Source organism: Erithacus rubecula (assembly GCF_903797595.1).
Source record: "Erithacus rubecula genome assembly, chromosome: 3".
NCBI lineage: Eukaryota > Metazoa > Chordata > Aves > Passeriformes > Muscicapidae > Erithacus > Erithacus rubecula.
This window is the reverse complement of record NC_136689.1, coordinates 75,436,590-75,454,288: the sequence shown is the minus strand read 5'-3', so window position 1 is coordinate 75,454,288 and position 17,699 is coordinate 75,436,590. Positions and strand designations below refer to the sequence as shown.

The following is a 17,699-nucleotide window of genomic DNA, read 5'->3' as shown; positions in this document are numbered from 1 at the left end:
TATTTTTTCACTAAATATAACTGTAAGACGCTAACAAAAAATTAAGGTTTTGTTAGAAGTGCACAGAATGTCACAAAACAAGTTCAGAACTCTCTTGAGACTGTGCTGCTTTCTCTGGAGTTCTCCCCAGAGCCGCGCTCCCAAATCCCCCTGAAGGGCTCCCCAGGGGCGCCCGGAGCGGCAGCACTCACCTGATGAGGATGCACTGGTTGTCGTGGCGCTTCCAGAGGCAGCGGTAGCACTCGTTGGCCACGGCGAAGATGTGCGGCGCCATCTCTCCCATGTGGTGCTTGCTGTAGCGCTCCACGGCCGCGCCGTCGTACAGCCCCGGGATGCTCTTGTAGGGGTTCACTGAGGCAACTATGGAACCAATGTAGGTCTGCAAGCACACAGCAGCCCCAGAGATGTTACCACACCTGGACTGCAACAGACTAACGCTTCTCAAATCGTAGACAGAAAATACACATTTGCAAAACTGTAACAATCCTTTGGATAAAAGGATTTCAGCAATTTCCCCTGATTTCTTCCTTTCAAGAAAAGCAACAAAAGGGGGAAAGTTGTTCCCACTTCTGTCATGTTCTCAGGCTTACCTCACCTATAACACTGAGCTTATTGACTGCACAAATCCCTGCATTAATGCTGCTTACAGCTGCATGGTTAATGCCTATCAGCACTGGCCCACAGCTGCTTCTCATGTGTCCTTAGGGACTTGCTGAACTTACTAAAACCTGACTGAGCCCAAAGTAGTGGTGGAAAAGTCTGTATATTCAAGTCCTTCTCTGCTACTCACTTTCAAAACAGAAGTATCAGGCATTATGGTAGGCACTAGGATCATTATATTTAGATATAGCAAGCTCTAAGAAAAGCGTGTGAAGCGGCAGATGCTCCAAAAACACTAGATTTCCATAACATTTTTAATATTAGTTGGATACAGAACAGCAGCTGGCAAGTCATTAATTTCTATCCCATTGCAATTAGACAGCACATCAGTTAAAACCACCCAGGTAGCAGCTTATGCCCATTCCCATTGCCTTAACTCATTAGGCTGTGGTAACCTGATCATTTGCAACAGTCTGTTCACAATGCTGTTCAATTTCTCCCTCACCCTCTATCCACTTCAATATATTTTTCTAATAAAATCACATTGAGGTAGGAGATAATATTAAGCATGCTATCTCCAGAGTTTCTGGGGCATGTGAAATTAATTGATACACTCTGTGGCATGTGCAGTGTTACTGCTGCAATACCAATTTCCTTCTGCTAAACGCCCTTGCTGCGGTCACAGGCAGGAAGCTGACACCTGGCTTCAGCAGCCCTGCTCTGGACTGGTGAGGAGCCAGGCTGGGCAGCCTCCAGCCCTGTACCACAGCCCCATGTACAGACAGATGCCTCACCAGCAGTCTCTTGTTGCTGACAGGAACCAGCTGTGAAGCTGACAACTGGATTGGGGCTCTCTTATCTCTACAGCACCCTAAGCAGAGATGGATTTAAAAGGGGAGCAGCATCTTGCAAACCACCGAAAGGCAGCCCCATGTGCTCCTCCTGCAGCTTTCTTCTCCTAGCCACCACACAGCATTCACTAAGACAAAGGGACCATCAGCTCCCCCATACTTTTCCTTTCCCCTCTATCAGTCTCTTCTGCAGCACTTACAGCCTGCATCTACCTGCCTCCCTCTTTTTCTCCTTAATTAACATGCAATTATGGCTGTGTATCAGCTCTCCTTTCTCACTGTTACCCTGCTGTTACAGTCCCCATTATCCACCTGTTCACCCTCCATCAGGCCCGACACAAATTGCTGCTTTGAGCTTTTGCTAAGGGAACTGCAGTGGTGTCCTTGAAATCATGACAACTTTATTTGCAGTAAGGGGAATATCCCTCCTCAGTGTAACTCTAGTACCTTCTACAGAGTGGTGAATTTCCAATCTGTGTGTTTTATAACATCACCCCCCACCCTCCCATGCTGTGCAACAGCTCAGAAGATTTCATCTAGAGGAGAGATACCATTTCAACATGAGATCGTATCACAGGGCAATTACAGCACTGAGACAATAGCTTAATTTCCTGGGATCATCCCCTCTTGGATTCTTAAATAAGTAATAAGTAACAAGGAAGGCACTGAAAACAGACTTCCTCTGTTTCATACATATTTCAGCACAGATTACACAGGGAAAAATTTTAAGAGGCTTCTTTTTTTAATTACATGACTGCAGTGCAAGTATGACCAATAAAAGAGACTGCTACAGATCTTCCTCCTTCCCTTATTAAAGTCTGTCTGAAGTCTTTGGGAAAGAGTAACTTGAGGCACGCCATCACAACAGATGCCATGGCAAAGATGTAAATAAAAAAATCCCCATGAAACATGATACCATCTAGCTTCATAAGTAAATAATCACTCTACAGCTTCTGCAAGATTAAGTACCTGACAGAACAATATCTCCACTTAAAAGCACTGACAAAACTGCATCACCATGGGCTACATTGTGACTTTTCTTGTTTCTCTTCTATACAGTAAATATCAGAAGAGGTGACAGCAGTCTACTACTGCATACACTCATTTAAGATGGGGCAGTCTTTCACATGACTTAAGCACAATTTTTTTAAAATGACAGAAAGACTTCCAGATTATTAATCATTACTGTGGACTATAAAAATTATTAAATAAAGCAAATTGGCTTCATTGCCCTGGAATTCAATAAGGTACAATAAAGAAATCAGCGGTGTATTATGGCAATAAAAGAAACCTGGTGACAGCAGGAATCATACTGGTGAATTGAAAACAATTTTTAGATCACCTCATGGAGTGATGATTAGGACATATTGTTATTTAAAAAATTCCTTGTCTATCTTTTTTCTTTCAGCAAAAATGTGAAGAACCACAACATCTACTGACAAAGGTGCAGCTTTGTGGTTCCAGTCTTCTGGTGCTTTAAGTGTGTACTACCTCTTTGCAGCACAAGTTAAATGCATGCTACCAAATTATAATTGCACATGACAGAACAAACTCAGGACTTCAAAAAAAAACCTTCTTCATCCCAAGGCAAGATCACAAAAAAAAAGTTTATTTTTCATAGACACAGCGTACCACATTTATCACCTACCAGGTGTCACAGTCCAACCCAGGGGTAGCAAAAACCAGCTTAATCTGCATGGACTAAGGAGTTAGCTGGCCCAAGCAAAAGTTCTGCCTTCACCCAAGGTAGTTCAGAAAGTATCAATGGATTGAAACAGCACTACTATCTAAAACTATTCCAATTATTTTTAAAGTTCATGTTAAAAGACAAGTCTTCCAGAAGTCTTTGTAAATTGCCTCTGGGATACTCCACTGCAGTAAGATCCACTGCTGCAACAATAATTTATTACATCACTTCCAGGCTTACTACTTATCCTATCCAGTATCTATCACAAGGTCTCACTAGTAGCAGTATCTTCTAAGTGGTAGGTCCTAGACCCTACCCTGGCAGCTCTAAGAGCCACAAAGTTAGGGACTTGGGGAAGGGAGGAAGGACACATGTACTCCCATGAAGAATGTTACCACCTCCCAATTCCATAGAATCACAGGATGACCTGGGTTGGCAGAAGAGCAAAGCTCAGGTAGTTCCAACACCCCCGTTGTGGGCAGGGACATCTTCCACTAGAACAGATTGCTCAATGCCTCAACCAATGTAGCCTTTAACACTTCCAGAGATGGGGCATCCACAACTTCTCTAGGCAAATAGTTCTAGTGACCCCACTCTCACAGTGAAGAATTTCTTCCTAATATCTAACCTAAACACACCCTCTTTCAGTCTGAAGCCATTCATTCTTGTTCTGCCAGTACATGCCCCTGTAAAAAGTCCCTCTCAATCTTTCTTGTAGGCTCCTTCACTTGCCCTCCCCTGGAGACCCTGAGCAGCCACACAACAACCCATTTATTGCAGGGCACACCTTCTGGTTTGGCAAATGCATACATCTTAGCAGCAGGTTAAACCAGTGTAAAAATACACAAAAAATGAAGGACTGCTCAGTGGAACTGTGTTGTCTCCTGAACACTATTTCTGCACCAGACATCATCATATGGCAAATTAAATGGGTTAGCAATCAGAAGCAGGATTTCTAAATTAATATATTATGCCAACATCACAAAGCAGGTGAAATTTCAGAAAAGGTATTTTCATTTACGAATGACACTTCCACTGCACTTGTAAGATTGTAATCTAAATTTTCTTTTTGTTCTTTGCAGTTTCTAATCTGATTCTGGAAGTCAATAATTACTTATTTTAACGAATGCATTCCAAAGCAGCTATGAATGGGAGACAGGCTGCCAGAGCACTAGCAAGCAGACAGGGGAGTTCTGAAGATTTCCAGTTGAAATAGTTTGAGAGCATTTTCAGTGATATACTGTGAGAACTCCTGTTAGAAGCCTGACCCCCTTAAATCCATGGCAGGATTTAAGGGCAGTTTACTATTCCCTGTTATATGACTGACTCGATGCTTCAGACAGAACCACACACAAATTCTTGAACTACTTTGGTACAGACTAAACCAGCAACAACTTGTTATCAGATCACAGCTAATATATTTATTTAAACCAAAGAATAAATGGAAGTTGAGTTACTCAGCCTGAATCATAATGCAGCACTTTGATTACTGTATTAAAGTTTGGGTTCCTTTTGCACTTTCAAACTTTTACCAGAATTTTACATTGTTAATTCATCTCCTAAAACACTTTCATTCATAAGCCACAGATAATCCTGCTCCCCCTTAAAGCAAAAAGGAAAAACAAGACTCTATGCTGATCCTCCACAAGAACCTTGAAAACTAGAAGTTCCAATCCTATCTTCTAAGCTAGACCCTTAGTAAGGCAAGACAAAATAAAAGATGTACTTCAAAAGGGAAGAGATTTTTCATTGGTTCTTTGAATGCTTTTTGTTTTGCTTGTTGCCTTCTGATAACAATTAGCTCTGAGCCTGTCTTGAAATCATCCCACAGTTCTCCAAACACTGAAAAACAATTTGTTCTTTAACAAGAGCTCATAAAGATTGCTGATACCGACAGAAATACTCTAGCAAAACTTAACATAGTCAGAGTAGCCCTGTCTAACCTTGAGAGGGTGTTTGGGTTTTTTTAAATAAAGACACAATCAGTTTATTTTAGTTTGATGCCAAACAATTCCAAATGACATACAAGGTTTTATTGATCCAAATTCACTTTAGTGTATTTTACACTTAGAATTACAAGAAAAAAGTTTGCAATGTATGAACTAAATACAGTTTGAAATGTCTTACCTTCCCATGTAGAAAAGGCTTTCAGACTAAAAGAGATAAAAACTAGAAGAAATTTCCCCCTCTTTCTTTTCAGACTCTCTATATTGAAAAAGAAAACTGCCCTAATGGAAGACTACTTCATTAGTCCTACAAACCAAACATACTGAATACACCAGAGCCACCCTGCTTTTCATCTTTTCCCCTTCACAGATGCTTTTTAGAATTTTGGGGTATATCCTTTCAGGTTTTCTCCATATCCAGCAACCATACACCTTCCACTTCTTCCCTTTTATGTCAAAACTCCTCCACAATAACTTTCCTGTTTCTGAGGATCCTTTATGGTATCTGTATTCCACCCAAGCTCACTTTTCCCATGTAAGGTCATTACATTTTATTCTACATTGCTTTTCTCAAGAACCTTTCACCCTTTACATCAAGGTGTCATTCTGTATTTCACAGACTTCTAGCATCTGAGACATCCCAGTCTTCCTGCTTTCATAAATAAATAAATAAAAAGGGGGAAGCAAGGAAGGACAAACACTTCTTTTAGGCTTTCCATATCTCATGCTACAGGGACAGTGGGAGAGAGAAGGCAGAAGGAGACTGGAGAACTCTGTTGAAGTGCATTATGCACTGATCCTGAACTAAATCTTGATCAACAATCTCAACAGAAACCAAAACTGCTTGCACTATTAAAACAGGCATAAGAAAGACTGCATTACTCTATTTCCTTCTATCACTGGATTTCTTTACTACCACCAAAAATCAAAATATCCTTCACAGCTTGGAAGTGGAGATGCTGGTATAGATCAAATACAGAAATTAAGATATTTTGCTACAGATGTATACATTAACATCAAGAAACAGGACTTGGTCCAACTCTTTTAAGAGTACTTTCAAGCCTTTCTGCTTTGGAACATGAAAAGTCTATTTCATTACAGAAAGAAAAGCGTGTTTACTGATGCCTCAAAAATATGTTTCTGGATCACAACTCTTGACTTTCTTGGAGTCTCTTAAGGAATTCATTCTGTGTCTGAAATGTAAAAGAATTTTTTTTTAAATGGGGTATTGGTATCAACCAGCCAATTTATTCCACAAGTATTACTTTCTGGGTTTACCCTTAATATTTGGGAAATTTCAAATTGAGCTGCAGTACAACTAGTTTACCTGAAAGCCACTTTTATGTTACTTTTACAGAAGGTATGTGAAAAGATTTTTATCACCATTCCACACAACCTCTGCATCTCATTTACCTTTACATCATCACAGTACAGGAACATTACCAAATAACAAAACCAGTGTTTTCACAGAACATGAAGTGGCAGGCAACTTTTAAAAGACCACAAAATAGCCATCAAACTTTGTTGTTTTCAACACCAAATTTTAAGGTTGTCAGGATGAAAAACCTGGGAACAGACGAGCTTGTTCCACACATGACCTTTGTGGTTCAGAGCTCTCTCAGGTAACCAGGGCTGAGTTTATTCTGTGGCAAAGACAAACATCTACCACGTACACATCAGCAGAAAGGAGAGAAAGATGGCTGGGTCACATTTTGGTGTGCTTTTTAGGGGAAGCAGAAAGAGGGGCGATGGTATGCCATAAAGAGGATGGTAATTAATGCCCTCATTCATGGTAGGACCTAGATTTATCCTCACTGTGGTAACTATGCCCTGTCTTTCAGCTAGTCCCATGCTAATTTCAGTGGGACAGAATCCAGTTGTCTCATGTCTGAAGCAAAGCTTCTTTCTTAAAAACCATAATCAAAGTGAAGTACTAAACTACAATTTTAAATGCTTTTTAAAACTACATGTTTTAAATGTTTTTGACCAGTCAAGCCATTTCTGAGATGGAAATGCCATACTCTATAATCATCTTTACATGCTTGGGCTCCTGCAGTCCTCACCATGTCTGGTGACTCATGGTGAACTTCCAACCACCCAAATTTACATCAGTTTTGCTTTTCTCTATATCTGTGTTCCTTGTCATTCACTCAACATTATGACCCCCAAATTGTCCTTTTTTCTTCTTAGGGTCAGCTGAAGGATTGATGGCAAAATGAGCTGTTTGTAAATACACAGGCCACACTACAAATACAAGAGTTAGCACCCACAGGAGAGGATCTTTAGGAGGGAACCAGAAGGAGGACATGGAATGTCACTAGAAATTTCAGCTACCTACAGCCAAGACCCACCTTCAACATGTTCTCCTTGCAAGTGTTCTTGGAAAGTGTCTTCTCACACTGCTCAGCTGCAGTTTCAAACCATGTCCTTCAGTCCATGATGGAAACTGCAGCCTCTCCTACCAACCACTTCCCTGCTGGCCTTTTCTCCTTCAGTGCTGAGCACAGATTGGATCCAAGGCATAACAGGCCTTTTCAAACCCAGCCTTTATGCTTCATTCCACCAGCACAGTTCACAAGAACATTTTGGAATAGTTTTGGATTATTTTAAAACGTGATTTCAGATGATCACAGACAACTGTTGGGCAACAGGACACCCGCTTTGATGCAGCCTTGTCTGTTATGTTGACCCTTCAATCCAGCTAATGTGACTTTAAGCTTCCCTTAGTGCAACAGTATTAAGCAACACAATCCTGTTCCCAAGCCCCTCCAAGGGCAAAGGCTGTGCTATCTCTTCACAAAAGAAGTTGCATACTTTGTAACCCAGCTACCCTAACTTCTATGCTAAGGGAATCCTTCCACTCCCTTCAGTTTCAATCTTGCACATTCATTGAGTCCTTGTCCTAGGAAGCAGAATGAAACTGTCTAGGTCTGTTTATTAAGGGTTAAAACTAGGTTTTGGTCACCTTAGTCGTCAATGTAAATACCCAAAACTGCATAGAGACAGACACTTTTCTGATTCCACAGAAGGCTCAGAGATGGTGAAGACCTCTCCACCTGTTGAGATATACTCACAGCTTAATCTCATCTTCTTTTTCTCTTCATTTCTCCTACAGGACAGATTGTGGATGGGGATTACTCAAGGAAACACTACAACAGTTATCCTAAATCCACACAAAAACCAACCCAGTTAGAAGTATGAAACCAATATAAAGAAAGGTTGATAAAAGAGCACTGTTACAGCCAAAGGTGAAAACCAAACCAGCAGATAATAATACAGATGTCAGACAGACATTTTTCCTTCTTTAAGATATTCACAGGTTTCTGGCAGTTTTTCTTCTGTATAAAAAGCACCAAGTCTCTTTGTTTTTACTGTACTTTTTTGCTGAGTAACACAACACAATCTCAACCATGCAGCAGTTCTATCTACTGGGTCAGAATAATGATCTTTTGTACAGTTTTCATACAAACAATTAATGAAGAATTTCTCTCTTCACCATTGCCAAGCACATAGAGGTGGTGACCTCCTGAACACAAACATGATTGATCAGAACAAGACATTGATTTTTGTTATTTTCATGGGCTGCAATACAGCATGTGAAAATAAGTTTGCACATGAGACTGTAGCAATCTGTGCACAATTTTAACCAGGCAAGCTCTGGCTATCAAAAAAGGCCTCACAAAAAGCAGAGACCCCATGGCTTATCACTTCATTTCAAATGGCCTGTGGCCACATACTGGTTCCTCCTCCTGCTTTGTTATTGCACAATGCTCAAATGAGTCTTTCAAAACTGTCTGAAGGTCTAATTTACCCTCCAGCAAGGAAAAGAAAAAAATGGTCTTCCTTCCTATACATTCATACTAGGGAGATGAAGGGGTTTTTCAGAGAAAATATACACAAAGGAAAACAAAAATGCTGATAAAACAATGAAGCAAAGAGCAGTGTCTCTAGAACACTGGCAAAATATTTTTATATAAAGCTTCACAGATATGTTTAATTCTGCCTGCAAGTATTTTACATACTGATATCCAGATTTCCATAACTTCCGTGGCTCTGTAATATTTGAAGACCTCTTCTAAAGAAAGGGCTTTTTTAGGAGAAAAGCAGGAAGAGTAGGAATTACTCTTTAACAGAGCATGAAAAGAGAAATCAAAAGCCAGCATAACTGAAATCTAACTCTATGCCAGGTAGTTAGCTGGATGGCACTGAACTGCTGCCAAATAGCCGTGAGTCGAGAAATCACAACGGAGATGGCAAATGGAACTAACTGTCAAAAATCTGCTAAATGGAACCTTTGGATTCCATTTGCTTTTAAAAGGAGAGACTGACAAACATCAAAGGGAAAAAGCTGAGACCGCTTGTGAGAAAGAGACCACCTCTTTTCAAATAAAAATAACAGCCTGGCTATGAATCAATAATCCATTTACACAGATAAACAATAGCTATAAAAGTAAGTTAATTCACTCCCAACTTAAATGGGTTGTTTCTAGCATTAAACTGCTGGAACACGTGCATAAGACAGCACAAGCAGTAAATTTTGCACAGCTCTCTTTACAGTAAAAGCCTAACTCATGTAAAGAGAACATGTGCTCATGACAGGTAAGTGCCCTAAGTTTTGGAGCCCAAATTCCTGCCCTCACTTCAATGACTTTGCTGGACTGGGAACAACAGACCTTACAGAAAGGAGCCAAAGCTTACCTCCAAGTGAGGCAACAGCGTGTGCAGAAGCATTCAGACCGTTTGCAAAAGCTCTGACTGAACAGCACTAAGCTGCTGTGGGCATTTCTGCAAATGACTGGTGATTTTTCTTTTGATTCTGCATGTTGGTCTATTTTCTATTCTTGGGCCATAGACTTAGCAGTGACATGCAATAAAGGTATGGAGAAAACAACATGAATACTGGCCTTCAAATCTGGGAAGACATCAGCAATACATACCATCATCAATGATGAAACTGGCACATGATGATGGATTTCTGCTTTGCAGTTTTCTATATGAAGTTGCTATCAGGCATAGCTTAGAGCTTTTGTATTACAAATAGAAATCTCATGGAAGTCAACAGAAATTGACCCTGTTGCCAGTTCATCTATTATTTATTCCTCAACCAACCAACTAACCAGCTGAGAAAAAAAACGAGTACAGACCAGAATAGAAAATGCAAGTTTTCATGTTTTAATAAAACTCTGCCCTCTCCATTTCACTAAAGTAGCCCACTGATGCTAGCAGGTAAGATCCTTACTGCAGTGTGTATACACCCAGCAGGTTACTAACAACACCTAATATACCGCAAACAAAAATAAATATAGATATAGATATAGATATAGATATAGATATAGATATAGATATAGATATAGATATAGATATAGATATAGATATGGATATGGATATAGATATAACTATAACTATAACTATAACTATAACTATAACTATAACTATAACTATAACTATAACTATAACTATAACTATAACTATAACTATAACTATAACTATAACTATGTTGGTGTAGGCATTGCACACATGCAGCCACTGCACACATAGTAAAGTGTTTGTGTAGCTGTGACATACATGGCAGTGTACCCAGTGACACACACCTTTCACTTCTTTTAATGGTACCATATTGATCACAACAGCTCAGGCTGAAATACTTCCTGAGATCTAAAAACATGCACCTTTAAAATCCCCAGTACTTTCAGTTGAGGACAAAGCCCAGAGAAACACTCTTTACTGTTGTTGTTATTATAACTATTAGCAGTTCCACAAGTCATGCAGAATGGAGGAAGCCAGAAGCAAGGTTGGTTAACCAACTGATAGCATTTGTTTACTTCTGATATCATTATCTATCTATGTTTGTCCACTAACACATATTTTAAAAAAATCAAATAAAAAATAATGATAATTTGCCTGTGGTAGACAATTCTTGATCTATATAACTGACCAGTCTTTAGAAATAACAATTACCAACAATAAATTTCACTAGATTTCCAATTAAAAGCCTGCTGTGTTTTTATAGATCTTTGTCTGCTGCTCTCTTGTAACAGATGTGAAATGGAAGCTGTAATTAATGCTTGGAGACAGGAACTCACTTTGAACCACATTTCGAAAACATTATCTGATGTGTGCAAGCATAACATTCTAATTATGGAGGTAAGCAGCTATGTATAGACATTTGTCATGCTCATGTCTTTCTTAGCAAGAGCATTCTCTGCTCTCCACACTTCCATGGAAAGAGCTGGTGGCAAGAATTTTCCCCATCTTCTCAGTAGCACAGGAAGGTGTGAAAAACACTGATTCAACAGCACGCTTTTAAGATTTCTTTACTTAAATAAACAGCAGTTTCCTCAGTGACCACAGAGCAGATCCTGCAAACCAGTTAGCTGGGACTGCTCTACAGCACTGGATGCCTCTGGAGAGAAACCATGCAACCACAGGTGGATTGCAGACCATACCAGGATAAATGCAGTTCTAGGGGCTGGTGTAATTGTTCTAGGTGCATGTACTGTATTTATATACATGTTTTATGGTACTAATTAATGACAGTTTCTGTGCACCATTGTCAGGGTATTTTTAAGTCCATGGCCCACAATTATTTATAACAAGGCACATGACAGGCCAAAGACCAAGGCTGTTGTGTTGAGTGGCCCAGGGCATTGTAGGAGTTTATCATATACATTCTTTTTAGGTTCAGTTTCTGCATGGAGCATGTCCAACTTTTTCCATTTAAGAAACCAGTCATGAGGTTTTGTCTTTATTAGTAAACACTTCAAGAATATGGTTTAGTGGTATTTATGGTGGCATTCAGTCAAAGGTTGGCCTTGAAGACATTGGAGGTCCTTTCCTAGCTCAGTGATTCTATGATTCCATTTGCTTCTACTGATCTTTCTTTGTTTCTCTGCCTTTACCTTCAACTTGTGCCCATGTTAGAGGACGCCTGAGCAGGAATTCTATCAAAGTGTATGAATTATGTCTGTCTGTATTGCATCAACCATGATTTCAGTGTGCCCCACTATTTTGTCACTGTAACATGCAGCAATCCACTTCCTGCTGATCATCCTAACACGGTACAGAGCAACTGCACTGGATCCAAAAGGAATTTTATTGTACTTGGAAAAAAACCAAACATGCAAAAACCCAGAAAAACAAGTCACAGAGAGCAACTGACCTAGATACTAAAGTGTCTGGGTCTGTAAACAGAATTTGAAAAAAACCCTGGGGTGCTTATTGATTAATGCTGCACAAACATCAACTAGTTGCCTCTGGGAGCCCTCACAACTTCGAGGGAGATAAATTATCTAATTACTAACATGCTGCTTAAGTAAATAAACACTAATAGATTTAAAAATCAATGCATAAATAACTGAAAATACCTTTTGAGAACAGATAGAACTGAGCAATTCAGTACAATGAAGTGGCTAGGAGCTCTGCATCAACCTTGTCAGGGAAGAGACAACTTTTCCAGTTTAACACCTTTTTGAAAAATTGGATAGATGGTGCTTTTTCATCCAAGTTATTCAATGTTTGTTGCTTCAGCTGAAGAGAGAAGGGAAGCTAGCCATGAAAACTGAGCTCCTAATTACCATCATCCTCCCTCTGATGTGGATGTGGCTGGTACAGCACTACATGTCGACGTGGCTGGTACAGAACTTTTCATACATATGCAAGCAAACATAACAGATGGTTATAATTACCAGAGGGCGAGCTGCAATCCTAATTTGAGAGTGAGCAAAAATAGGTTGTGTTGTCCCTCACCCTTCCTGGATGCCACACCCAACTGTTGGACAACCTGGAGGTCACTCTCCCCCCAGTCAGGGGAGGGTGACTGAGGGATTGTCACTCTGCAGCCCAAGCAGAATGCTGCTCTGGGCATGAGGCACATCCTCCACCTAAACAGGACAGGCACGTGTCAAACCATCATCATCACTTCAAAGGGGAACGTGCCTACCTAACATTTAATTCAAAAGGAAAAAGCTAATGAAAAGTGGTTTGAAACTTGTTTATTTGCTCAAACAAGCAAATGAGGGTGGATATGACATTGAAAGCCTCTGCACTGACCTGCACAATATATACTGGAGTTATTACCAACCTGCCTCTCACCTCAGCAAAAGCTGCTCTCTCATCCTCCGCTCTGCCTTCCAAAATTTGCTCACCTGCATCAATAACCAACCACTGGCATAGACAAGACAACTGCAACTCCTCCCAGAACCAGCCCAAACACTGTAATTTGTGAGACTCACAGCATAATCCATGCTGTGTGGTTTATGGCATTCCCTCCAAGGCTGAGCCAGTCTGCTCTGCAGTGTGTACTTAACTAAAAGTAAACCAGAATCAACAGCTTGGGAACAATTTGCCTTTGAATATCAACAAGAGTGGCTGCCACAGTCCTTGCCCTCTCCACATCATGTGCCCTGTCATGGCCTCGCTTCAGAGGTGACCAAATCCCCCAAGTACCTTCACAAAAGGCTCTGCTTTCAAATGTGGACACCTTCCATTTTTAGCACTAGTGTTTATCTTTCCATATTTTGCCACATACTAGTCTAGCATGCAAACCAATCTGAGCATTCAAAGATGAGCATTAAATCTTGTATGCTGCTGTCCACAGCTGGATCACCCACTGTTGTTCCCAATAAGAACAAAATGGGAGATGAAGTAGTAATGAAAGCCCATGAGCCCTATGATCACTTCCCCCCTAAATTTTGTCCTTTCCTGACAACAAACTTGGTGATAACACAGAACCAAACTTTCAGATAAACGCAGTACTATCACAAAGCCTGAAAAAAATACCAGACAGTACCAGCCTGCCTGGAAGAATCAAGAAAAGACTTTGGCTTCTCACAGGCCAAAAAGGAAAGCACACACTCTTTCATGGAAATTCACAAAAAACATATCACAAGATGATAACATACTTGCCACTGATACAAAAGGACAGTTGCACATAGACAAGAACAATGTCTTGTCATTCACCTTCTTGCAAACAGCACAGATTCAGCTGAGAGCCTCAATTCATTATGTTCAGAGCCAGGCACCATTCACAGTATGAACATAATCTGAGTCATCATTCACAGTATGAACATAATCAAAGTCAATATTCTTCCCTCCCCAGGAGGTATCAGGAAATATAGAAAATCCTCTGCTGACCCTTTATAACTGCAGTTGTTGGCAGCTGCAAATAAAGTAACAGACATGTTTGACAAAACTTGGCAGCCATAGAAAATAACTTTGTAGCATGAATTAGGAAGTAGTGAAAAGTTTAGGAACACGGGTATGAGTATGTGAGACAAAAATGTTAATAAATAACAGAAGATTAAATTGAGCTCAGACATCTGAAGATATTTATTTAAATGCTCCTTGCTGGAGAAACAGCTCTTCAAATACAGAAAAACACACAAATTAACAGCGAAAGATCTGCATAAATAATTGTCTTTCTGGTTCAAGTAACTGTTTAAAATTCCCTTTAATTGTTTCTTCCATACTTTTGAAATTATTTACACTTTACACTACAGGTAAGTATACTGCACTTGATTTGATTTTTATGTGTGTGTGAACAAGTAATCCCCAAAACTTAAATCCCAACTAAGTGTATTCTTTGTTAAGGTAAAAAGGTGCTTTCTGGTCTCAATGCCATTGAGAGAACTAACAAAAAGCTGCCATGCTCAAGAACCACAGTAATATATTTGTTATACTACAAGCACAGACTCAAAAAATGAGAGCATACACCTTTGCCTATCTCTTCCCCCTCCTCCGGATGTAGACAAGGTGCACAGAAAAAAAGTAAAAAGGGATCTGCAAGCTAAAAGCCAGAACACAGCAATTACTTGGTGTTTTTTATCAGGGGAGGGCAGGAAGTCTTTCAATGGGATCATCAGCCCCTAAGCCCACAGTGGAGAGTGGTACATGCCTTCCCAATTTATCCCTAATGCACCAAGGGCAGATACAGCCAAGGTGATGAGGCAGAAATGAGACAATGTGTGAACTACAATGATTAAGCAATTCCTGGTCAATGGAGAAGGCAAATGTATAATTTGGAAAGTTTTGATTGCTCCTGGCATAAATTCCGATGGCTTTTACTGTCCTATACTAGAACTAGTTCAGTCCCAAAGCAGAATGATTGAGCAAGTTTGAATGATCAACTGCAAAGTAACCTTCCATAAAGGTAAGCTTAATGCATTCTCAGTCTTTTTTTTTTTTTTTTTTTTAAACATTGAAGTATAATTGAATAGCTCAATACAGTGAAGAAATTTTGGCTTAAAATGACAGACCTACTTTTGCAATGACAAAACATCCCCTTATAAAATACATGCTCCTATATTTATGAACTTTCATGAAATTACTCAAGACATCCAATCTGCTTTTTGGGATATTTTTGTTCCTGAAGCCTTTTCCAGCTAAAATGCTCCTATTGCTGCAGTAGGAGTGGGGTACCAATGAGGCTGGAGAAAAGAAGATGCTTCTACAGTCAGGTCCTGGTTGCACATATAGACCAACAGAGAGCCTTTCATATACATTTCAAAACACAAGGTTGCTTTCCAACCACCTCTTCAATAATTTTTTCAGGGGGATTCAAAAGAGCAAGCAGTTAAATTGTCAAAACTGAAGTGACAATGCATAGTCAGTAGCAACTGCAGATCTGTCATCATTAACAGCACAGAAACCTGTTTGTCTAGAAACGTACACCACACTAAGTGCACCAAGGATCAGAACACCCTAAACTTGCCTTGACAAGCCAAGAACGAAGCTAGGACATGTCTCTTCACAACAAAGCTCTTCTATGCCTCATCAAAAAAAAAAACAAAAAAAAAAAAAATCACACTCCTATCCTCATGGTTTTTTAAAAGGGGGCGTGTCCTCTATGTGAGCACAGACCATGAAACAATATTTTGCAATTTTGACTCACACTGAGTACCATATGCTTTTTCGTCACACATGAATGATTGTTCATTTATGTTATTCTTTTTTTACTTACTGATTTTTCTTAAAGGTAAAGCAGTTAATTTGTCTTGAGAAAAAATATACATAAACACTTATGTAAAGAGAATTGTCTCATTATTGAGGATTCCCCATACTAGCCACTTTTACGGTAATGTGCAGAGGAATATTATTTCACTATGCCCTTTTTTGCTTTTTTATCAAATCTTAAACACAGCAAAAGGGCTTTTTTCCCACTTAGATATGTTACTATTTAAAAATAAGAAGCCAAACTCAGTAGATGAAGCTTGAAATAAAGCATGTATATGGTCAAATCAAGGGCCCAGACATGTGATGAAGTTCTGAATTATTAGTTAAAAAACCCAAACCAAAATGGCCAAACACTGAAAAGTGCAATTTTGCAACCTGTAGCACTTGCCAATAATCCTTGTATCTTTCTCATGTTTAGTGCAGTTCCAGATTCAGGAAAGATTTGTATCTAGTTAGTTCAAGATTAATGAAAGGATTGAAGGAGCACGTAAATCTAATTACAAAAATCTTCATTACAGAGTTAAGAAAAGGAATTCTGTGTGGATTAATTCCTAGTTTTGGAAACTGATAAACAGCTGTCTGTACTCATAGACCCCAAACTCCAACTACCTTTATTTAACAGCACAAATGCTTAGCTCGACAATAACATCCTTCTTCCATAATAACCTTTCTACTACAGTACAAGAGGGGAAGCTGATCAGAATTGGATCTTGGCCTAACAGGATCTCAAATGACAGTGACAGACTAAGTTCACCACATCCTCTGTGTTGACACACACAGCACATGTTGTTGAGGCAGAGAGTCTAAAGGAGAAGAGGAAAACGAGTCCTTTACACAGCCCTGTCACTGGAAGTGCAGCAGTGTACATAGGATGCCAGTTTTCTAAGATTTCTAAGGGACTGTGTCCAGCCTGAGCTACCTTCTCCTTCCATCACTGTGGGTGAGATGTCACTATATGAGGCATGCTTCAGCTCTATGTGGATGCACAAGGAACTGGAAAGCATTAGGAGAGGAGATAGCACAGAACAGCAAAACACAGCACTTACACATTCAAAGACATTCCCTCTGGATATTTTTCTTAATTTTAGAAAAAACTTACATAGATTTTATCTTGCTGATACCGCTGGAATAAGTTGTGCATAATGGAGCCTTCGTGGAGATCTACAAGTGCTGCCATGTCTTCCACGCTCTCTGTGCTGGTTTGATGCATAGGCGTTACTTTTTGGTGTGTGATCGTGCTCTGTTTGTAAGTGAATACCTGAGAGAGGGGAAACAAAAACAGTATTAATCACAGCACACATTCAAAAACTCCTGAGAATGGTGCTTTCATATCCCCAATCCAGCTTATCAGTGTGCAGGCTTCCAAAATATAATAGCCTGGCAGGGATACCTTCCTCTAAAGCTTCTTTGACACTGAATGAAGCCCCAAATACCTACATGGGTCACTAGAAACTGGAACATACTGACAGTGCACTGAGGACTGTAAGGGCTTTTCCTGTGTAAGAGAAAATTCTGTTTTATTTCACACTGGATTACTGCTAGACTTTATCAAGAGAAAAATACCAAGCAATAACCATTCCCAAAAATACGAAACCAACCAAACAATAAACCACCTCTTACAGTAAAACCCACTTACACTCAAATTGCTCTGGGAGGAAATGTTTG

At 39.8% G+C, this 17,699-nt stretch overlaps 1 protein-coding gene across 1 annotated transcript in view; it reads right to left on the bottom strand.

The window, feature by feature from the left end:
* The window catches only part of MYO10 (myosin X), a 159,469-nt gene that overhangs the window by 71,589 nt on the left and 70,181 nt on the right, over positions 1–17,699 (bottom strand). The window contains 2 exon segments of the mRNA XM_079300601.1: positions 192–379; positions 17,134–17,292. Coding sequence (XP_079156727.1) covers positions 192–379; positions 17,134–17,292 — 347 coding nt within the window.